Source organism: Filicampus tigris, chromosome 7, assembly GCF_054856515.1.
Source record: "Filicampus tigris isolate MCC_2025a chromosome 7, RoL_Ftig_1.0, whole genome shotgun sequence".
NCBI lineage: Eukaryota > Metazoa > Chordata > Actinopteri > Syngnathiformes > Syngnathidae > Filicampus > Filicampus tigris.
In genome coordinates, this window is record NC_141223.1 from 23,397,764 (window position 1) to 23,421,867 (window position 24,104).

A 24,104-nucleotide genomic window follows, 5' to 3' on the forward strand; every position below is an offset into this window, starting at 1 on the left:
GGAAGAGGCTGGAGAGGAGTAAGAGGAGGTGGAAGAGGAAGGAGGGGAGAAAGAGGGTGACAGGAGGGAAAGGAGGAGGATGGGAGAAAAGGGGGAGGAAAAGAAAGAGGAAGGATGGGAGGAAGAGAAGGAAGGAGAAAGAGTAGGGATGGGGAAGATGAGGAAGACAATAGGAAAGGAGGAGAGGAAGAGTAGGGTGAGAAGGAGGATGAGGAGGCAGGAGAGGAGCGAAAGAAGGAGGAAGAGACAAGGGAAAGGAGGAGGAGGAAGGGGGGATGAAGAGGAGAAATAGCAAGTGGAAAAAGAGGAGTGAAAGGCAGCAGAATGAGAAGAACAGGAGGAGGAGAATAGAAAGGTGGGAGGTGAGGAAGAGGACTGGGAAGAAGGAAAGAAGAAGGGAGAAGAGGAGGAAAAGGATGAGAAGGATGGAGAGTTAGGAGAGGAGGGGGAAGGGGAAGAGGAGTAAAGAAAGAGAAGCGATGGGAGGAAGAGGAGGTGGAGGAAGAGGAGAAATAGGAAGAGGAGGGGGAGGAGCGAAGACGGAGGTTCCCACGTACTTTTCCACATGCGGCGTCTTCACCGTGCCCAGCGAGTAGATGCTGCACATGATCCGATAACAGGAGATTTGCAAGTCGTCCACTAAGGGGAAGCAAAGTCAAAGCGTTACTCCGGCGGCTATCAAACCATGGCGTGAGGGCGACTACCGGACCAGACTCAAACCGGACCGCACCGGACCGGACTCACTCATGACATCGTCTCCGAACTGGTGCTGAGCGATGTGGTCGAAGAGAGACGTGAGAACGGGCAGCAGAGCGTTGGTGGTGTAGTTGATGTTTTGGGCCACGCCTTTCACCTACGGCAAGCAACCAGGCTCACTCGCTAGGAACAGTTCCGTTGTATTTCACCTCGCTCTCCATGACTTTATCGGGTGCGCTTCTCACCTGGTTGCGACTGGACACTTTGCCCAGCTTGAGATTCTCCACCATCTTCTCGATGTCGTCGGCAGCGCTCTCGAAGAACTGACGCAAGCCGGCCTTGACGATCTCGGGCCCCGACTTCATTACAGTCCTGAGAGGGTGATGCCGAAATAATAGGATTTCTTTCTTTTTAAGAACTAGAAGCATGCATTAAAGATGACACCAGGACAAGACACACCTGGCATCCAGTGAGCGGGACAGAATGTGAAGGCAGTTGACCACGGCGCCTGCATCCGTTCCTAGAAAGAGCCGAAGGAAGGTCAAAGGTACTTTACTTTACTTTATTTGACTTTACTTTACTATCCACTTAATTGCAGCAACTCCATTTTTGTACGCTTATCTCTCTTCTCAATTTACCTACAAACATACCAAAATACTTATTCAGAGAGAAATCTTGGCCTGTTTATTCTATTTTATGAACGAGTGGACGGTACCTCTTGTGCTGTTAGCTGTAGAATTGATTTTAAAAATCAAATTATGCTGCTCTATAAATCATTGAATGGCTTAGATCCTGAATACATTAAAGAAATGCTAACTGACTGAGATGTTTTCCAAAATCTTGTATACTTAAACTGTACATTGTTTCAGTGATTTTATTTACCTACTATTTATTTATTTACTTTGCATTCAAATGTATTAAATTCTTGTGTTTTTTCCCTTTCCTTTAAATGTCTTAAATTCTTTTGTTTATAAACGCCTTTGAATGTTGCATTTTTAACTATGTGAAGCACATTGAGCTACCTTGTGGAAGAAATGTGTTATATAAATAAAGCTGACTTCTGCCATTTAGTGGAAGAGCAATTCCGGGGTAATTATTTTGCCTGTCACTAAATATAAAAAAGATGAACTTATACACAGTTTTTTCAGTATATCTAAATGTATCTATTCTGTATGAAAAACAAGTTTGATTGTTTTTCATGTAATATTAAAAGTTCTTGATTTGGTGAAGTTGGCGTTAGCTGTGAGCTACAATAATATCTCTCTCTCACTCTCTCTCTCTGTCTCTCTCTCTTACAGTAGGGCCCAAGTGATACAGATTTTTGGAGGCCAATGCCAATTTTGATAATTGCCAGAATAAAATTGTGAGAACCGATTGATCGACTGATTAATTAAAAAAATACATATAATGAATAAAAAAAACTCTCTGTTGTAAATACTGTACAAATACTGTACTAAAGAACTAAGTATTGTAAATACTCAAATGTTCTGCCTGTAATTCATATCTTCGTTGTTGTAAGCCTATAGGTAAGAAAAAAGATTGAAGATATTTTATTCATTGTATATATATTTTTTAATCGGCTGATTAATCCTTTATGATTATTTTATTCTGCCAAATATCGGAATCGGCCTCAAAATAATCCATATCAGTAAGACCCTAAACACCATATTCCGCTCTGGTGATGAAGAACACATTCAAATCACACTCAGGCTGTTAGAGGCAAAAAACAAACAGAAAAATGTGCGTTCGATGAGAGCACGAGAGGGCAAACAAAGTGTGATCGGCATAAAGGAAGAGGAAGAAGAAGAAGAGGAAGAAGAAGATGCAGAGGAGGACAGACACACTCGCGCCGTGCAGATCGCTTACCAAAAAGAGAAACTCTGTGCCTCACCAAAGCAGCCAACTTACAGAAGATACTGACACAGAGGAGAAAATAAGAGGAAGAGGACGATGAGGAGACAACCAGGGAAGGAGAGATGTTTGAGGTGACGTGGAAAGCCAACATTAGGAGGGGCGTGGAGGAGGGAGAGGACAGACACATCACACACTAGTTGTTTTTTCTTTGCTTGGTTGGTTTGCCTAAGAAATGTGTAAAATAATTCAAATAAAAATGTAATTCAGTGGAACCTCCAAAGTCAAACGCAACTCAGGTGGTGCAAGAACTTGAGAAAAAAAAATACTTTCAACAGTGGTTAACCCAGGGGGTGGGCACCCTTGTGATAAAGTTTGATCACATTTGACTTTTTTTTTTTTAATGGACAGATGGGCCAGGTCAATAGATAAAATAAATAATAATAATTTTAGAAACGGGTATTTGAATAATAAAAACAAATTAATTCTCATCTTGAAGTTGTATTATTTATATAATTATATATATTTATATAATTTATAACCAGCAAAGTATGTTCAGAAAATAAACACTTAATATATATGTAAAATTGTTTACCCCACTAATGTTTAATTCCACTTTAATTCCACTTTTACTCATGTCAACCTGTACTATATATATATATATATTTATATATATATATATATATATATATATATATATATATATATATATATATATATATATATATATATATATATATATATATATATATATATATAGTGAACCAATTACTGTATTTAATTAGAAAAAATAAATAAATAAAATAAAGATAGTGACTGAAATATTACATTTACAATGAATGAATTAACCAATTATTTAATGAGAAAATGGACAAAATGAATTTGCACAAAATAAATAAATAAATAATTGGGACTTTTTGGGGTGGATAATAATACAACAAATGCTACAAGACTCTTAATAATGTAAATGCTTGGCCACCCCAGGGTTAACATTTTTATACACTGACAGTTTCCTATATTATTAAAACAATCAAGAAATGAGATTTTTGAAGCACTTCTGTGGCACGAATAACCTTGGTATATTATTAAAGTTACTAGGTGCAGCTTTTTTTATATATACTTATATTTACGTTAAAGATGATCAAATGTTACTTAAAACAATGCGAGAACGGGTAATGGAACATAGTATGACTATTCCTATTAGGTTCCGTGTTCTTCCAGTTCTTGTGTTTCACCTTCGAGGTTCCACTGTAATTCCGAGATGGCTGTGAAGCTACCTTGCGATCATTTCCTTCTCCTTGTTGGAGGAATGTCCTCCACTTCCCAGGACTTTAGCAGGGGTGGACAGGAAGTAGAGGCAGTGGTTCTTGAAGTACTGATTTACAAGTGGCAAGAGAATCTATGGGGAAAAACAAGTTTGAAGAAAACATAAATTACTCAAATAATTTGTGACATTCAGTTCATTGGAGAAAAACTCTAGTGTAAAGCTGTCAAAGCATGGCTTTTCAAACGTTTGGGGTCTGGAAACCCCTTAAAGGCAGGGGCAGAGCTACGTGGTGGCCAACGGTGCTCAAGATTATTACACACTTTCACACCTTAGCACACAATCAACATGGCAGAGAAGTCATTGTTGATCATAACACCCACAGTCCGCATTTCATGAAATAAAGTGCTTGTCCAATGCACTCATAACAGCAGGAAAAAAAATCTAAATAAAAAGCATAATTGAGAAGAAATAATTGTTTCACCCTGGCCACTCCAATGGAAAAGTTCTAGCTCCGCCCCTGCTTGCAGGGGAGATTTTTTTTCCAAGGACTCCCTCGTAATCATAACTGCAATTAAAGCCCGAGCTAGGGCTCACGGACCTGGATTTGATAACCACTGCTTATAAAGTACAACTAGCGCACCTTGGCAAAGAATTTGATTTCTTGCTCGTGTGGTGACTTCTCCACTCGACCACTGCTAACCACGGCCTCTGTTAAAAGAACCATCAGGAGCAAACGTGACATCAACATTCATGTTGTGAACTGGCTCATGTCATGGTTTTGCTTACCCAGATGAGCGATGAACTCCTGGGCAATGTCCATCCATTTGAGAAGCTTCTGAAGGAAGCCGTAGGCAAAGCGCTTCTCAATGGACGAGATGTCCTGCTCCATGTCCTTCATGCCCCTGATCGCGGAGAATCCCGGGAGAAAAACATTGAACAAAAAAAAAATTAGATCCATCCTTTATTTATACAGCTTATCCTCAATCATTTTATAAAAAGTATATAATTATAAAAATACTTCATTGTGTTGTGATCAGTGAAAAAACATTAGATTATCAATCCCCATATTTGCTGCGACTGAGCTAGATTTCTTTAGTTGATTTGACTTTCTGAAACCAAAAGATGACTTATGACATAAGTCCATAAAAGGCAACATTTTTTTGTGCAGAGACTTTTTTTTCCATTGCTGCAGGTCATCAAAATGGGTATTGTATACGTATAATTGACAGTAAACATTCATTTTGACTTTTGTACTTAAGCACAAATTCGACTTGAAAGCCAGCATGTGTGGACTGTGGCTTCGAGCTGTTGTGGCCGCTTTAGAGCGCCTCGTTGTCGGCAGGGAGTGTGCGTACGTCGCAGAGAGAAGGCGAGAGAGCAAGGTACAAAAATAAAATAACATCACACTCCAACATGACAACCAGCTTATGGACAGAGGCTTCCAGGCGGAGTGGCTACTTTAGAGTGTCCCGTTGTTGCAAATCCCACAATGACCTGGTGGCATAATTTCCAGTCACCAGAAGCTTTAAGTGGATTTATTTTCACAACTGGAACTTGAAGTTATGCGTCGGTATAAGAAAGATGCTTGAAGTAGTAGCTTCTATTTTCCAGGTCGTAGAAGTGGAATTATGTGTTTGAGAGCGGAGAGAACAGGTTGAATTTTCTCGATTATGAAGTTTCATTGTATATACTTGGCAATTTCTTAAATCATTCAAATTTGATAGGGTTGTAAGAAACTTCTCTGAGGTGTGCCACATTTACAAGACAGATTTATTTTACTTTACAGGGACTTCATATTTATCATGGACCTGTGGATGAAAAAGTGAAGCAAGGAGAGTCTCTGTTGCAAAAATGCACCCTGAACGAATGGAACCACCAGCCTCTGAAATGTCTACATTCTGCTTTTATTTCTAGCAAGTTTCTTCCCTTGGTATTATTGTAAAATAGCCACAGCAATCCCCTTCTTCCATTGACAATGGCACCATGTTTTGTTTGTCTGGACTTGTCCAGGCATTTATTAATGAATAAGGCCCAATGTTTGAACTGAAAAGGTGAAAACCCGACCTGGTCACGGCATATCCGTTGAGTTGAAGGAACTTGAGCACGTCTTGGGCTTTTTCTCTGTCTCTGGCCTTCTCCTTGGCAGTCAGGGTGTCGTAAGGCACCAGCAAAGGATGGGTGCCGCCACCTGAAAGGAGACGTTTGTTTTTGCTGAGCCACTTGCCACTGGTGCAAGCACATGACGGAGGAAGCCTCTCACCTTTGGACTGAAGCTCCAACTTCTTCTTTCGGCCCCACGTGTTGTGGTAGTTTTCCGCCAGCTGCTCGGCCATGGACTGTAAAGAGAGAGAAAAGAAGACACCTTATATGGTGGAGATCGAAGGAAAAAGAGAGCGAGAGAGAGACATGTCCCATTACAGACCTGCAGCTCTCTGGACAGAGCCATTCCTGAGATGTCGATTGGTTGCGGGCTGTAACCATGGCTGGGATCATATGTAGCCTGAAGACGGAAAGGTTTTTTTGTTTGTTTGTTTGTTGTTTTTCACACTACAAGTGTGAACGTAGCCTGAGAGTACCTGAGCCGTTTGAGAGATTTTCCGGGTGGCGGTCTTCTCGATATCTCCCTCGCCATCTCGGGCTTTCTCCAAGGTCCACTCCCATGCCAGCATGGCTTTGATGGACTCTTTTATTGGCCAACGATAGATCTCCTTGTCCTGACAAGCACAGGCAAGTGGGAGAAGTAATACATTGTATATTATTTAGGATTCAAATTTCACTGTGAACCTCCTCATGTTTAATTATTTGCAAAAAATGTATTTGACATTTCAAATTTCAGTGCCTATGTGACTGCCGGGTCAATATGTTTAACATACAATGTAAATTCAAAAATATTTATCACCAAATAAACAGGCCAACTTTTTTCTCATTTTAACATCTTTTTTTGTATATATATATATATATATATATATATATATATATATATATATATATATATATATATATATATATATATATATATATATAATATTGGACCTACAACATAACAGGCGGGTTAATCAGATAACCAAATAGGAATAATAAAGTGAAAATATCTTTACAGAACTCTCAATAATGTGAATGCTAAACAGGCCGGATTAAAGAATAGAAAAGGGCCATATGTGGCCCGCAGGCCACTTTGCACTCCTCAAATTCGGTTCAGAAATTCAGAAATACCTTTTCAGAGAATGTTTTGTACGGCCTCAGCATCGGGTGAGTCTTTGCGTTCTCGTCTAACACCTCTCCGTAGGTCCAGTTGTTCTGAATCTGTAAACCCACCCGTTGAAGCGACACTCATTAAGATGGCAAAAAGAGAAGATTTTTCAATGTTTTCAGAACTGACCTTTTCAAATGCCCATTTGTCATGAGTATGCTCTGCGTATTTGTTGATAAAGATGTCCAACCGCTCAGGGATTATGGTGCTGTCGACATACGGACAAATGGTTAGCATGAATACATCGTCCCCTTGACAAATTATTATTATAAGAAAAAGATACAAGAAATCAAATTGAAACATTGGATTTAATTTTTTTCCCAGTAGTTTGTATGAAACAGTTTAATCTCCCGCATATTCACGATTCACTACGATTTGCACTTTTGTCTGTAAAACCTCTCTCAAGCTATTTGCCTGAAAAAGTCCGCCACTGACAGACTCGCATTGTGTTGATGTTTTTTGGGGGAATGACGGACGGATCAACAGACTTCTGACAGACTAGCTGACGGACTTAACTGACGGACGGACTGACCAACTGACGATTAAAATTCAGTTAGTGAGGACACATTAAAAAATGACAGACTGACAAATGACGGACACGTACCCAGGCTGCTGACGAATAACGAATGATGAACCAGCAAAATTTAGTAAACTGCCCACCTGGACTTCACAAACTAAGGCATTGTAATCGCACAAATTAATATCAATGCTGCAAAGAAGAAATCAATTAGAAAATTATTAAAACATGTAGTTAGCACTGGCATTCCAACAACGCACAACATAAAAAAAAGTATAGATTTTTAATAAAGGCAGCGGTCCTCAAACTTTTCAGCGCCACTGCAATTTACATGTGAAAACATATATTGAGGGATCGGCATAGAAACAATTAAAAACAAATGCTTAAAAATATCCCTCACCGTTTGTTACACTTCAACAAAACCGGTTGTTTGTCGTTTTGCATCAAATGTTACTGCAGTAACGACACAATGCCGTGAGGTGTCTTGCGCATTGCATTGCTCTAAAACATCCCGTTTATTATTTGCAGGAGAGCTCGTCCTTCATGCATACTGTATTGGCAGCAAAGAGGATTAGTGGCTGGAAGATTCTGCCTCACAGTCTGGAGTTCCGTGGTTTAAATCTTTGGCCTTGCTCTGTGGATTTGACGTGTCCTCCTCATGAATAAGCGGTATATGGAATGGATGTGCTGGATGGATGTGTTTTCAGCATGTATATGTCAAATCTCACTTGGTGGTTTCCACCGGTTTGGGGTCAAAGTTGCCCTCGGCATCCACAGACGCTTTCTTTTCGGTGTGAGAGGAGTAGCTGGCATCCACGTAGTCGGGCGGGATGGCTCCTGCTATCGCACACAGGCATGGCATGGCAATTTTGAAGAGCTCTGCGTCGAATTTCTAGAGTGTGGGGATGAATGCAGAGGAGCAGAATTACTAAAGGCAGTAGTGGGTAGGAATGAATTACAAATACTTTGTTACTGGGGCCGGGATGGCCATGTTTTCACTAACAAGTTCATTTGATATATTTTTTGATCAGGAAAATGAAAAGGGTTGTCATTTTCTATTTTATCAATAAATCTGGGAGAAATTAGGAAATAAGTGACTCCATGAATACTACCTCTTGTTAATGAGGAGAATGGCTGCGCCCTCTAGCGTTCAATCCTTGTTCGGTTGGAGTCACTGGAGGAACCGATTACAAACTCTCCATTGGAAATCATTGTATTTTATAACGTCCAAAAACGCTGATCAACTGGAACTGGAACATTTATGTGGACATCCCTGCTAATGCCCACTTCAACATATCAAAAGGATTAACCTCTCCGTGGCTGATTTATATGAGAATGAGGAAATGTGAAAGTCAGCAGAGCTACATAGATTTATGCTGGGACCAGCGCACACTGCTTCTTTGCTGAAAAAATATTATAAATAATACTTTACACATAACATTACACACATTTTTGGTCTTATAGTTTTAGCAAATGAACCATGAATTAATAGAAAAGAAAGTTTATCTATCAACTTTAATTAGAGCTGTTAACTTATTAACTCTAAGTTTTGGCCTTTTAACAATTCACAAACAACTTCACAAAATACTTCCAAACAAGTGTGGCGCAAACATAAGCCAGTAAATCATAACTCAGATTACAACAATATTGAAAACATATATATATATCTATGTGTATATATATATATATATATATATATATATATATATATATATATATATATATATATATATATATATATATATATATAAATATATATATATATATACACACCCCCACACACACACAAAACATAGCCTACCGACCAACTAAAATGCAGCATTTTTTTCCAAAATTGCAGCCTTTGTGATTTAAAAAAAGTTTATTCTACTACATTGTGACATCGATTTGAATTTGGTTAATTGTTCAGCTGTAATTTCTACCTTTAGTTTCTTTTTACACAAGTTCCTGTACTTCTTTTTACATACAGAGTATGAGTACGTTTGCCAGCTCTGACTAAAGGTGAATACACAAAGGAGACGAGGATCAAAGAAGGTCACCTCTCACCTTGTGAGCCAAAGACTCAAAGATTCCCCAGAAGAGTTTGCGGGAAAGATGCAGCTCCTCCTCTGAAGTCACCCCAAAGTTGGCCCAGCCGTTAGGCAAGCAGTAGTACTTCCAGCAGCGCTCATAGTGATTGGTCAGAAGCTGTAGGATAAAATTCTATATTAGTAGAGTAAAAGCTGCTGTGCAAGTGTGTGAGTGTGTACACTAGATAGTACATACAGTGAACCTCTGCATATTTGAGGGTCAGCATTCGTAAATTCACAGATTTTGGGGGAAACTGTCCTTCAACACTCACAGAAAGCCTCACAGATTCACTGATTTCATGCTCTGGCCAAAACTACGTCCAAAAAGAAACATTGTTGCTCATTCAGAATGCTAGAGCGCGGGTTTTTACCAGAAGAAAGAGATTGGAACATATTACTCCAGTCCTAAAGGCTTTACACTGGCTCCCAATTAACTGTAGAATAGATTTTAAAATTTTGCTAATGGTCTATAAATCACTGAATGGTTTGGGTCCTGAAGACACGAAAGAAGGTCTGATTGAATATAAACCCCGTAGGGGTCTGAGATCTGCAGAGCTGCATTTAACTGCTATGCTGCACACAAATGGAATAAGCTGCCAACAGAAGTGAAGTCAGCCACGAGTGGATGTTTTTAAATCCATGTTAAGATCTTTGCTTTTTTCTCATACCTTTGATTAAGGTCCTCTAAACAATTTTAAATCATGTTCTTTTTTTATATATTTTAGAAACCTGCTTGTAGGTGTTGTGTCTTTGCTTGTGTGAAGCACATTGAGTTGCCTTGTGTATGAAATGTGCTTTATAAATAAAACTGCATTGCCTTGCCTTGTTTTGGTGCCATTCTGGCAACCAATATTCTGTATATGATTTATCTTTAAAGGGGAAGTCAACACAAACATTTTGTTTTCAAGAATATGTTCTATGCACTAGTTGAAACAAGGCATTCTGATAAATATTGCATTTGTGGAATAAGTGTTAATCCACTTGTTTTTAGCCATCTGTGGGGGTGGCCATTTTGTCTTTTGTCGACTGAAAATGACATCACAACTGCTCACAAGACCAATCACGGCTCAGTTTCAGAAAACAGGTCAGCCGTGATTGGTCGTTGTGTGCAATTGTGATGTCATTTTCAGTCGACAGAAGACAAAATGGCCGCCCCCAGAGATGGCTAAAAATGAGTGCATTTCCCTGCTTAACTTATATTCCACACATGCTAAATTAATCAGAATTCCATGTTTCAACTAGTGGGCCTGCTGGGAAAATATTCTTGAAAAAAATATGTTTGGGTTGACTTCCGATTTAAGAATTCTTCTTTGTGTTTGTGTACAACAAAATCGAAAACAATGGAGTCGATAAAAAAAAAAAGAAAAAGGGAGGCAGACCTTGAGCGGCATCTTTGCGTATTCGTTGAGGATGGGTACATCAAACACCAGCCTCCTAAGCAGATGCTGAAGCATGGACGGCCGGAGATACCTGCCAACAGTACGTCACAAATAAGGAGGATTCGTCACTCGCATGTCGGTCATTTGCCATGTTTCCCCCCAACTGACTTGCAGAGCCACATGAGGCACTCCTCGATGACGTCCCTCTGGGCTTTGGTGAGGGCTCGGCCACGGGACAGCCGGTAGATGGTGTGTAGCATGGAGTCGATCATTATGGCCCGATGGTCGGTGCCGGCGAACAAGGGGGCACACTTGGTGAGCAGAGGCAGGACGGCCGAGCAGAGGTAGCGGTTCAGCGCCAACGCCATTTCTGTGGTGCTGAAAGCCGCCTAGAAGAAGAGAGGTCAGAATATCTGTATCATGAATGTTGCTTTGTGGTCATCACAATTCAATTCGATTTGATTAGTTATCTGACCACACTAACTGCTGGAAAGAACATAATGGGTAAATATTACAATTTTGCTCAGGCCAACTTTGTTGCCATCTGGTGAAATCTCAGTGTTGTCATTAGGTTTAATCATAGTGTTTGTAGGCCCAAGTGATATACAGCATATATTTTTAAGCCGAGTGTGCAGGCAGCGTGGTATCGGTTCCCGCTCAGTGATGGTGTCTGTGTGCACTGCGACTGGCTGGCAACCAATTCTAGGTGCGGTTCGCCTTTCACCCGTAGTCAGCTGGGATAGGCTCCAGCACCTTTCCGCAACTCTGTACAGGATAAGCGGTGTGGAAGATGACACATGACACATTTTTAGGCCGAATACGATATTTGGCAGAATAGAATTCCTATAGCCATTGTTCTGTTTTGTTTCTGGGTTGGATACATCTTGAGAACGGTCAAAAGGGAAAGAGAGATTATTTTTCTGCTTCTCGACCGATGCAGCTACTAATAATAACCGACGCGGTCAACTTTCCCGAAACAATTTGCCTGTATTACCTAACGAACGAGCACCATCTATTTCAAGAGTGTACACGAAGGACTCACGGTGTCGAGAGAAGCCGCAGCTCTCATGTCGGGCAGGAAGCCGACCTCCAGCACGTGGAGCAGGAAGTCCTGGTTCTCGATACCGTACACTCTGTCCAGGAAGAGCACCATGGAGGCTTTGTGGTCGGGCACGAAGCTGGCAGACATCTTGGGCTCGACAACCTGACCGTCTGCGGCATGGACAGAAGAAATAAATAAATAAACAAATAAAACAAGCATGTCAGCCAACCAATTTAATTGGCCAATTTTAACTCTTTCATTATCGACAAATATCGAGCGATTTTGTGGCGATTTTTTTTTTTTTTTTTTTTTTTACACATTACCACACAACAATATCAAGCAACGCCAATTGCACTCATGCTATGAAGCTATGAAGCTTCTTTTGTGTCATCTTGACTGTATTATACTGCCCCTGGTGAGCAAGTCTTGCACACCAGAAGCAGCCACATTGAATATATCATAACGCACACACTTTATAATTCTTTACATTACTACTAAGTGGGGACTTTTTACAGAATACAAAGTCTGGACATTTTACTTCACCTTTGCCGTGGGAAGGAATCTGCACAGGCAAACTGATGACTCCCACTAGATCCTCGATGGGCACCAGAGACCTCAGGATGGCTCGGATCCTTAAAGCTTCACCCTTTCCTGCTTGGATCAGCTAGTGGATAAATAATGAGACGTAAAGACTTCCAGTTTTACATCTGGAGCGCTGAGAGAAAGCAGCATTGTCATTAGCGGCTCCACTCACATGCATCTCAGGGGCGCAGCGGCCCAGCAGGTCAATGAGGGCCGAGTAGAAGGACATGATGGCGTTTCCCAGATGCACACGGCTCTCTTCCTGCTGCTCCTCCCCACCAAACCTGACAATAAACAAAATAAAGGATTATGAGGCTTTCTTTGACAAAAATGTCTTCCCTGTATGGGTTCTCTGGACCCAAAAAGTTTGTGAACCCTTGGGTCTGAGATGGAAACACACATGAAGCGTCTGTCTTTTTTGACAGTTGGTCCGTCCCTTGCCGGATCCTCCGAGATCTTGATGGCCTCCTCCATGGCTGCCAACAGACCGTTGCCTCCCTCTCCTCGGAGCGCCGGGCCGAAGCACTCGGGTCGGCGGATGAGAAGGCGCACCACCACGTTGGCGTTCTCCTCCACGCTCTCACCTATGAGGGGCGGGAAGTCAGCCAAAAGAACTACATAAGTTGAGTGGAACTACAGAGTGGCCTCTTGCTGGGACAGGCTCCAGCTTAGCCGTGACTCTTATGAGGATGAGCGGTATAGAAAATGGATAGATGGATGGACTTGTTGATGAATCATAACAAAATATGCAAATAATGGCCAGGCTAAGAGTGAGTACACTTTTTGAGACACACTGTATGCTGTGGCGTTACCGTTCACAAAGACGGCAAAGCGCAGGAAGTCTAAATATCTCTCTCCTCCGCAGGGGTTCCAGCCAATGTCGGGGTAGCCCTTGGACAGCAGCATGGGGCACATCTGCAAGCCGCAGCCTGCCAAGTAGGTCACCACCTACGTCATATAATTACAATGATTACAAAGGGACCGCTTTACTGTATGTTCTTGCGCACAGACACTGAGCTACTTGCGAATATTCAACTTATATGGTCACCTACGCGTTACTTAAAAAATGTCAGCAATAAAAAAATTATACGCAATAATACGTTCTATGCACTTTCACGAGTGTAAATATGGCATTCTTATTAATAATGCGTTTGTGGAATATGAAATCCAGCAAAATCCACCCGTTTTTCTCCATCTCACGGGGCGGCCATTTTGTCACCTCTGTCGACTGGAAATGACATCACAGTTGCTCAGGGCTCAGGTAGCAAACAATCACGGCTCACCCGTTTTCGAAAGCTGAGCCATGATTGGTTGTTACCTGAGCCCTGAGCAACCGTGATGTCATTTGCAGTTGACAGCAAGTGAAAAAATGGTCGTCCCTGGGATAGACAAAGTCGGGTGGATTTTACTGCTTAACTCAAAAGCAATATTAGTCAGAATGCCATGTTTACACTCGTGAAGGTGCATATAACATATCCTTGTAAAGAAGATTTTGGGGTTGACTTCATCTTTAACACAGTGCTCAGATTAAATCTGGTCCATTTTTGACCCGTTATGAGACTGGATTTACTTTTTCAGTAGGAGTCAGAATAACACGAGATAGTTACGTAAATAGCATTCCGGAACGTAACTGCTTCGTAAGTTGGGGAGTGTCTGTATGTGTTTTTTTTCTGTTGCCAAACCATTTCTAGGTCCTGCTCCTGAAGTGCCAAGGCCAGCTCGTTGTTGTCGATGCAGGAGGCCGCCGCCACATCCAGAGGAGTGGAGCCCCGCATGCCTGAGAGTCAGAAGACAATCGGTCAGCTCGTTCATCATAAAAACATCAGGTACACCTCCGTAATAAATGCGAATACTATTCTGAAATGAAGACACATTTGACATATTCATCTCCTCCTTCCACATTTCAACTTCAAACGGTTCTCTTCAGGATGTTTACAGACCTTTTTATTACATTGGAAGTGGTGTACCCAGATTTTCATTTACTATTTTGTCAACCGATGAATACGGCACACTGACCCAGTCCGATGCCACTGTTCTGCAACAGGTAGCCCAGATGGTCAAACATGGAGCGCTGGTTCTGACGGCTGATTCGGCAGAAGTAACACAGGAAGCGGCAGCAGTTGGTCACCATTTGGGGGAAGCGGATCTCCTGTGGAATAAAATGTGGACCGTGTTGCATAACCCATGAGCACACCATGATGGAGATGTTTGAGGGAAGGGTATTTACCTTTGAGTCTCCTCCGCCACCCAACACGTTGACCATCACCTCCATGACTGTCTCGTGCATACCAAGAGCTCTCATCAAATTGGGGTGCTGGTAAAACACCTTGTTGTTCATGATATTCCTGGAAAAAATATCAATCAAAAGCTAAAATCAGGCTGTATTCAAATGCATGACTCATTCAATTCCCTGTGGTCATTTGAATATATTAAGTCAGGGGCATGGTTACTTACAATAGTTTTACATTTTTCATAATAGTTAGTTTAGTGACATAATAGTGACAAGAGGAAGTCAACCCAAACATATTATTTTTCCAGAATATGTTATATGCAGGCCCACTGGTTGAAATATGGCATTCAGATTAATATTGCGATTGTGGAATATGAGAAATACACTCATAGAATGTACCCATCCTCAACGAATACGCATAGAACATATTCTAGAAAAAATATGCTTGGGTTGACTTCCACTTTAATTCACCTAGTTTGATTTATTTTTTAGAGCAGGTTTGTTAGTTTTGTTAGTGTTAGTTTTTATTTTTTCAAAAATGCTGTTTAAAGTTTTAGTTTTAGTATTGGTTTTGGTATTTTAATATGTTATACAGTATTTCTGTATTCATGTGCCACATTATTATCAGAGCTACTAATTGGTCTACTACTGGTTAATTATGTTATTATATTTTGTTTATTCCTTGAGGGAGCTATTTCTTTCCAACAACTTGGATTTCCTCTGCCTGACGGAGATTTGGACTGGCGCCGGTGAGTGCAGTGCGATGCTTGAACTGTTACCGCCTGCATTCTCTTACTTGGATGCGTTGAGAACTTCAGACCGAGGTGGAGGAACGGCGACTGTTTTTAAAAACAAATTTAAATGTAAACAGTGTATATTCGCCACAGCGTTCAGCAGCTTTGAGGGCACTTTCTTTGAAGTTGCCAGTGGCCTCCATTCACTGGCTCCGAGTGCATTTCAGGGTTCAATTTAAGATTCTCCTATTTGTCTTTAAATCATTAAACGGCCTGGCCCCAGCGTACCTCTCCGAGCTCCTCCACTCCTACGCACCTTCCCGCAGCCTCAGGTCTGCGAACCAGGCGCTACTCGAGGTGCCGAGGACCAAGCGGAGCCTCAGAGGGGATCGATCTTTTTCTGTTGCTGGCCCTTCCCTCTGGAATGACCTCCCTATCGTTGTTAGGCAAGCTCCCTCTCTGTCCATTTTTAAAACCCGGTTGAAGACACATTTCTTTTCTCTGGCTTTTGATCAGACCTGAAATTTTCTGATCTTTTCCGGCGTCAATTGTATATAGTGTTCTATGTTAATTTATTGGCTTTATTTACATTTTTATTATCTACGTGTGTATCACAGCCTTTTATTGTTTTTTATTTATTGTATTGTTTGTAAAGCGCTTTGTTACAGCTCTAGCTGTTATGAAATGCGCTATATAAATAAAATTGTATTGTATTATGGTATACTGTATATGCTGAAGTACATATTGCAATAAAAATACTAATGTTTTTGTTTCTATTCCTGTTGGCTTGATATGACAGGGCTCTCTACCATAAATTGAAAATATTCAACTTTTTTTGAAAATCAAAGGACTTTGGATTTGGATGTAGGCCAAGTGCACAGAAAGCATTCAGACCCAATGCTCTGGATCATGAGGCGCTCCTCCTCTGGGCCCATCTGGACGATAAGCAGCGAGCGGATCTGGCCCAGACATTCCAGCAGGTCCATGGTGTCCTGGTAGGACACAGCGTTGATGGCGTATGCTTTGGGCAGCGCCCGGATCAGCTCGCCCAGGCCATCGTACTGCCGGTGCAGCAGGCTGAACATCAGGCGCACCAGTTCCGGGTTCTGGATGAACGATTCCTGGGCCCAGTGGATCATGGTGTGTGAGATCAACTCCTGAAGGGTGCCTGTGTGACCAGATAGTTTATATGGAGACATCCTCCTTCCACATTTCTCCACCGATTCAAACCATTCCAACTCCTAAATATTCAGATCATGCAGCTCATATTATTGATCACATTCCTAAAATTCCCACATTTTCACAATAAAAATGAAATACATATTGAGCCACTCATTCTACATTTCTCAATCGATTCAAACCAACTTCAACTTCATGTTCAACTCGTCGTCTCCTGAGCGCTAAGCAGCTGTGATGTCATTTTCAGTCGACAAAAGTGACAAAATGGCCGTCCGTCCCTGGGATGGCTAAAAACGGGTGCTTCACTCATATTCCACAAATACAATATTAACGTGCTAACCAGTCGACCACCGTGCCCCCTTGCATAGAACATGTCATTGCAAATAATATTTTGGGGTCGACTTCCTCTTTAACAAGGTACACGTTTCGTAATGTGCCAAATATTCTGTATCGTTGTCCTGTGAAAAAAACGTATCTCCATTTTTTCATTTTTCTTATTTTTTTTCGGCGGTGCATTAATGGGAAAATTAAAAAAAGCTTCGAAAATTTGAGATTTTTCACAGGACAGCGACCATATTTTGTTGAAAAATAAAATATATTGTGTTTAATTTTTATTCCCCCAAATATGTACGGTATCTCTAAAGCAGACAGTGGGGTCATTTTGATATGGTGATACTGTGCTATTTTTGTTTTTATCATGCTGTCAGAATCTAATATTGGCCCATGCCTTTCACATTTGTCTACAGATTCAAACATCGCCAACTTCAAACTGCTCAGTTCAGTTAAGTATATGGAAGTATTACCACATTCCTGAATTTCCCACATTTTTATCATCAAGATTTCCAAATTAGGAGATGATGTGATAATTGGTCCCCTACTTCCAAATTTCTCAAACAGGACAAAAAAGTCAGTTTAATTAACATATTTGCGTCATCTTTGGGCTCCTCCATATTTTCCAGTACTCCACATTTTCCATGACAAAACTGGTGAATAGATGCAGATATTTTCCCAAATTACCTCCTCCTTCCACATTTCTCAACTCATTCAGACCGGGACACAAAAGTCACATTAGTATATTTGTGTTTCATCTTACTGGGTTTGGGCTCCTCCTCTGCTTCAGGCTTCTCCTCCTCTTCCTTCTTTCGCAAGCTTTTCACTTTATCCACCAGGCTGAGGAGTCTTCCACTCAGCGAGGTGTCCACCACCTCCTCCTCTGCCTCCTCCTCGATATGTATGCCTGCAGGGGTGGTTTGAGGGGTGGCTTAGAACTTGAAGTAAAGGGCGTGCAGAATGTGACCTCTTTCCAGGTGTCCTCACCGCAGTGAAGGAGGAGGTCGTTGTGAAACTCTCCCAGAGTGTCTCGAACATCCTCGGGCACAGGACAATCCTCATCCTCTGGACTGTGTTTGAAATTGGTCAGCAAAAGAACCTTTATGTAATAAAAAAGTGAACAATTTTACATATACATTTGACATGTTTTACTTGTGCTGTTAAATAAATCTGTTATGAATAATACAATACATATATTCGTGAAATAGCATAATTGATTTATTGTAATAAAAAAAAACATTTATTTATTTATTGTAAATGATACAACATTTGTAAGACATTTCACAAAAAACATTTGACATTTAACAATTTGTACTGCATTAAATAGTTGATTTATTTTAATGTAAATAATAAAAGAAACATTCTGGAAAAATACAACAATTTTACAAAATCATTTATTTTACAATGATTTTAGGGTACACAAGACGTGTATATAATTGTTTTGTCCAACTGTACCTGGTCCTGCGGTGGCGAGCGGAACTCGCGAGTCTTGCGCGCCGTCTCGGCAGCCGACATGGTGAAGGCTGTCATCAGCTGGTTGTAACGGACGCGCTGGTTGCTCTGAATTTCGTGCACAAAGTTGTCCGAGTAGGCCACAATGGCCTCCACGCGATGTCGCAGCTCGCAGTCGCAGAAGTACTGCAGGAGGGTGCACATCTGAGAGAGAGACACAGTTGAACATTTAATACTTCATCAAACGCAAATGACTGTGTTACATCATTTTGCCAAACTCTTTTACAAAGGTCTTAGAGCCATGAGTGATGCAAAAATGTATAAAAAAGTGAGCAGACAAAGCTGTGTCATAGGTGGAAATTAATCTGAACACAACTACTCCGCATCCATTTTCAACAAAACAAGTTCGATTCGAACCATTCTAACTTCAAACTGTTCAGCTCATTCGGGACATGTAGCAAACTATTTATCACATACCAAAAATTGCCCAAATTTTCACTATTCCATATTTTCCATGACAAAAGTAACACATTAATGCAGATATGTTTACATCCTTCTTACATGTGTCTCCAAAACCATTCCAAAATGTTCAGCTCAGCTTAGGAACTATTTTACACATTTCACTTTTTCAAAATTACAATACAACTTTTTACAATACAATTATCTAATTAAAAGACATTTTACATATTTAAATCTTCTCAGGTGTATCAAACCATTTCAAATTCAAACTGTTTAGCTCATCTAGTACAAATGTGTAACTTTTTCCCATATTTTCATGATAAAATTCCCCAGTTAGGAGATACAATATTTTTACATATCTACCTGCTCCTACCATATTTCTCAACTGATCGAAACCATTGCAACTAAATTGTTCAGCTCATATATGGAAATAGTTGTCACATTCCCAAGTACCCCATTTTTACCTCCATCTTCCACATTTGTCAAAAACCATTCAAACTTCAAAATATTCAGATAATTCAGGACAAATTGAGAACTATTTTCCACCTCCCACTTTTTCAGAACTCTACACCTTTTACAATGAAACTCCCAAATTACAAGACATTTCACTTACCTCCTCCTTCCACAATTCTCAACTGTTTCAAGCCATTTCAACCTCAAACAGTTCAGCTTACTCAGAAGATACAATGAACTTTATCACATCATTAAAACTCTGAAATGAAGAAATACTTGACATATTGACCTCTTCTTACCTCATTTCTCAAACCATTCCAAATACAAAATTGTTCCGTTTATTCAGGACATTTACGGAACTATTTATCACGTTCTCCACATTCGCAAAAGTTTCAATATTCCACATTTCAATTCACACAAGCTGTACATCCTCCTTGCACATTTTCCACCGCATTCTCTCTTTTCTAATTGTTATCAGACTAACCTGTAGTTTGACAGATTCTGGCAACTTCATCTGGAGCAATCCCTCCTCCAGACCCTCCTCTTCTTCTTTCAATTCTGCCTCCAGCATCTCGGCCTCCTTCTCCTCTTCTACCTTTTCTCCATCCACTTTTCCACCTTTGGCCTCGCCTTCCACCTTCTCTTCTGCTTCCTCCTTCGGCTCGGCCTCTTCGTCATCCTTGTGCTCTCCTTTCTCCAAAGCTTTCAGCTCCTCTTCCTCCTCTCCCACACCCTCGTCCTCCGGCTCTGCCTCGTCTCCCTCCTCCTTCTCCTCCTCGCTTTCCCCGTCGGCTCCGCCTTTCGCTTCCTCCGTTACCGCTTCTTCTTCCTCCTCCTCTTCCTTCCCGCTGAACACGTTGGGATCGATCATCTTCAGGATGTGTTTGGTGTCTTCGTCGTTGAAGATGCCCATGATGAGCAGCGTGCTGATTAGCTTGAGTATGGGAACAAAGTGGAACTCCACGCTGCCTCCAACTGGGTCGCGCATGGCCTGGCTACCATCCAGCACAGCCTCGGTCAGCATGCTAATCGCCAGGGTCTTCAGCTCCTGAAGTGCGGGAAAGAAAGAAGCAAGTGTCGATGACGCATAAGAAATGCAGATGCCCCCCCCATAAAGAACCTAGAGTAGAGGTGTCAAACTCATTAGGTGGGGCCACATTCACACCAATGTGATCCCAAGTGAAGTGGACCATTTCAATTTTTTTCCCATTGATTTGGGGCAAATAATTACAAGTAGGCCTATATTCGAAAAATATTTATGAGGATAAGATAATGGATGGATGGATGGATGAATATTATCTTGTTGCTAAATTTGCAACTAACGAGCATTCGGAAATTTTTTAAAACCAAATCAATTCCCAACAGTATTATAAATGAGTTTTTGTCATTTACGCGTGCAACTTACAGATCATAGGAAATCTATGTATGTACTGTCTATAAAACTGAAGCTCTAGAAATCGTTTTAAATTTGTGTAAATTACACATGCATCCAGAAACTCTGAAAACCTTAAATGACTCATCACAGTTTACAAACTCGACTGGAACTTTACCAGAAATAGGGTAGAGTTGTCTGCCTGCTTTGGAAATTGTATGCATAAAAATACGTACAAGTTGTGGAAGCTAAAAACAACTATTTATTAGGGCTCCAGTGGTCTGTAATGCCCTACAGTCAATATCATATTACGTAAACTACACCTAGCATGCAACTAGTCTCATGCCACACTCACCCCCTGACATCTGTATTTTGGCCTGTTTTACTGCCGCTTCTCTTTTATTCATTCAGACCAGTGGTGTGATTCATTTTTTTAAGTTTGGGCCAGTGAAACCCCTTGACACTCTTTTGTGGTTAATGACTTTAAACTGTAAATAAACTTGGCTTGACTTGGCACACTATGTTGAAAATGTAGATTTTTAGATGGAGACATGCAAGGCTTGCATGAAGAAGTTATGTAGTTCAAGTCATTGTCAAGTGGAGTCTCATGAATACCAAATAAGTTTGAGCCATTAATGCTTAAAGAGGAAATCAACCAAAACACATTTTTTTCAAGAATATGTTCCTAGCAGGCCCACTAGTTGAAACAAGGCATTCTGATTAATATTGCGTTTGTGGAATATGAGTGAAGCAGCAAAATCCAGCCCTTTTTAGCCTTCTCAGGGGGCGCCCATGTCGTCACTTCTGTCGACAGAAAATGACATCACAACTGCTCAGGGCTCAGGTAACGACCAATCACGGCTTCGGAAAACAGGTTAGCCCCAAAGATGGCTAAAAACAAGTGGATTAAACGCAATATTAATCAGAATACCTTGTTTCAACTAGTGGACCTACACACTACACAGAACATATTCTTGAAAAAAATATGGGTGGGTTGACTTCCGCTTTAAGTTCTCCGATTAATGACTTGAGCCAAGGCACGCGACTCAAATGTCCCCACCTCTGGCATTAGCGTAGGTTCGTGATGAACTGCACTTTGGCAAGATAATAAGGAACAGTAGGTAAAGTTTATTTTGCAAAGTCAACTCATTCAACATGTTTCTCACCTGCAGTGGGAAAATGGGACTAAGCGTATACAAGTCGGGATCCATGCCCACAAAGTTGATGGAGGAGAAATGAAGTTTAGGTCGCAAGCAGGTGTTGAGACCCACACCGGGCAGGGAATGGGCCTTCTGGGCGTCCGGATAGAGGCTGATGCTGAGCGTGTCTTCCGTCATGGGCACGATGAACTCCTTGTTGGTGCCCAGTCGTGCCCGCTTGGCCGACTCCAGGTGGATACTGATGAGAAGGTCGTAGTAGCCGCTACGCAGAGGACCGGGCAAGTAGGTGTTCTCGATGGCGTAGAAGAGCTGCGATTCGTCCACGTGGCTGCACAGCGCATGGGCCACGCGGTTGTTGCCCAGGGCGCACACGGCGCAGTAGAGCATGAGAGTGTGGTAGTGGAACTTCATCAGGTCCTGGCGCTCCGACAGCTCCAGGATGTCAATACACCTGAATACAAAAGAGACTTCTTCTTTAGGACAATTTGCATGCTTCCAAATAGGGCTGAACAATTCATTAAACTCAACTTGACATCGCAATGTAGTCAAATGAAATTTTCAAATTCACCTCCGAACCGCAAAAAAAAAAGCTTCATCTTGGTTGGTCGGCTTTATTTTCTAGATGGATGGATGGATGGATGGATGGATGGATGGATGGATGGAGAGATAGATAGATAGATAGATAGATAGATAGATAGATAGATAGATAGATAGATAGAGAGAGAGAGAGAGATAGATGGATGGATGGATGGATCATCATTGTTCATGAAAATATGAAAAGTTGAAATAGAAACCTCTGATTTGTTTGTATTACTGTTTCTAATCAAATTAACGACTTAATGGAGTTATGTTTACTCCATACTTGTTTGGTAGAATTTTTGAAGTTGTTGTAGTGAACACTTCAAATGTTGCAAACCAAAGTGTTTGGTAAGTTAACAACTCTAATTGAAGTAGATAAATAAACTGTCTTTTATATCGATGAATGGATCATTTGTCTTTATTTTAGTGTAAGCCTAACTTTTCAGATGAAAATATGTATGTCGAATCAATCTGATGTTGTTTATTGTTGTTTATTGAAAACACATTGGAAGGGGGCCTTGAAAAAAATATTGCATATTAAATTGCAATTGCAATATTGCAGGGGGAAAAAAGAAGCACCGTTAGATTATTTTTCAAAACAAGGTGGATAGTGCACAATGCCACGTGGCTAGTGTTGCCATCCCACCTGTTTTCCTCCGGGATGTGCAGGGCCATCATGACGAGCGGCTCGGTGCACTCCACCATCCAGCCCAGCTTCTCGTTCACTTTACCCACCTCCGGGTTGAGGAAGCGATTGGGCATTCGGCTCCAGATGACCGGGGTCAACATCTGGACGTCCAGCCTCGGGGGGCACTGGGGCACCGGGTTCTTGCGCTCGCTGCGGAACATGGCGGCCGAGATGGGCATGATGTTCTGGGGGCAGAGCGGAGAGGTTTTGAGACTCTTGGGGGAAGTAAGAGGAGAAATGTGGGCATCAGGATCGGACCTTGAGTTTTCCCAGCTCCAGTTGCACCATGTTCTGGCTGGAAGGCTGGATGAAGACGGCGGGGAACAGCTTGGTGTTGGGTTCCACCTGAGACAAATCATCTGAGGTTTTAGTACACAACATGAACTGATGTGTTTAATTTGCTTAGGTTGTGTATTTAAAAAAAAACATTAACATAACTTTGCCTTTAAGCACTCCATCTTAAATCTAAAAATGTATTTCTTTTTTTTTTTGCCCAATTTTGCAGTATCTCAAGAAGTGCGGACATGTGTCTCCTCGACTGGTTAGCACGTCCGCCTCACAGTTCAGAGGTCGTGGGTTCGATCCCGGCTCCCGCCTTCCTGTGTTGAGTTTGCATGTTCTCCCCGTGCCTGCGTGGGATTTCCCCGGGTACTCCGGTTTCCTCCCACATTCCAAAAACATGCATGGTAAGTTGATTGGACTCTCTAAATTTCCCCTAGGTGTGATTGTGAGTGCGGATGTTTGTCTCTGTGTGCCCTGCGATTGGCTGGCAACCAATTCAGGGTGTCCCCCGCCTACTGCCCGAAGACAGCTGG

The 24,104-nt window shown here is 41.4% G+C and overlaps 1 protein-coding gene across 10 annotated transcripts in view; it reads right to left on the reverse strand.

Moving 5' to 3' along the window:
- ryr1b (ryanodine receptor 1b (skeletal)) overlaps positions 1-24,104 on the reverse strand; it is a 121,551-nt gene that overhangs the window by 50,712 nt on the left and 46,735 nt on the right. For all 10 annotated transcript variants that reach the window (XM_086036382.1, XM_086036375.1, XM_086036381.1 and 7 more), the window contains 34 exons: positions 23,548-23,634; positions 23,248-23,474; positions 22,029-22,473; positions 19,975-20,538; positions 18,582-18,782; positions 18,114-18,225; positions 17,890-18,033; positions 16,512-16,785; positions 14,881-14,998; positions 14,670-14,802; positions 14,336-14,430; positions 13,466-13,601; positions 13,054-13,237; positions 12,826-12,937; positions 12,615-12,735; positions 12,072-12,241; positions 11,198-11,418; positions 11,030-11,120; positions 9,628-9,768; positions 8,310-8,473; positions 7,194-7,272; positions 7,028-7,117; positions 6,391-6,528; positions 6,237-6,314; positions 6,075-6,150; positions 5,879-6,002; positions 4,601-4,716; positions 4,455-4,522; positions 3,825-3,946; positions 2,563-2,612; positions 1,156-1,216; positions 942-1,068; positions 745-853; positions 558-639 (listed from right to left, as the gene is read on the reverse strand). In XM_086036382.1, coding sequence (XP_085892508.1) covers positions 558-639; positions 745-853; positions 942-1,068; positions 1,156-1,216; positions 2,563-2,612; positions 3,825-3,946; positions 4,455-4,522; positions 4,601-4,716; positions 5,879-6,002; positions 6,075-6,150; positions 6,237-6,314; positions 6,391-6,528; positions 7,028-7,117; positions 7,194-7,272; positions 8,310-8,473; positions 9,628-9,768; positions 11,030-11,120; positions 11,198-11,418; positions 12,072-12,241; positions 12,615-12,735; positions 12,826-12,937; positions 13,054-13,237; positions 13,466-13,601; positions 14,336-14,430; positions 14,670-14,802; positions 14,881-14,998; positions 16,512-16,785; positions 17,890-18,033; positions 18,114-18,225; positions 18,582-18,782; positions 19,975-20,538; positions 22,029-22,473; positions 23,248-23,474; positions 23,548-23,634 — 5,060 coding nt within the window. The remainder of the gene's footprint in view (positions 1-557; positions 640-744; positions 854-941; positions 1,069-1,155; positions 1,217-2,562; positions 2,613-3,824; positions 3,947-4,454; positions 4,523-4,600; positions 4,717-5,878; positions 6,003-6,074; positions 6,151-6,236; positions 6,315-6,390; positions 6,529-7,027; positions 7,118-7,193; positions 7,273-8,309; positions 8,474-9,627; positions 9,769-11,029; positions 11,121-11,197; positions 11,419-12,071; positions 12,242-12,614; positions 12,736-12,825; positions 12,938-13,053; positions 13,238-13,465; positions 13,602-14,335; positions 14,431-14,669; positions 14,803-14,880; positions 14,999-16,511; positions 16,786-17,889; positions 18,034-18,113; positions 18,226-18,581; positions 18,783-19,974; positions 20,539-22,028; positions 22,474-23,247; positions 23,475-23,547; positions 23,635-24,104) is intronic.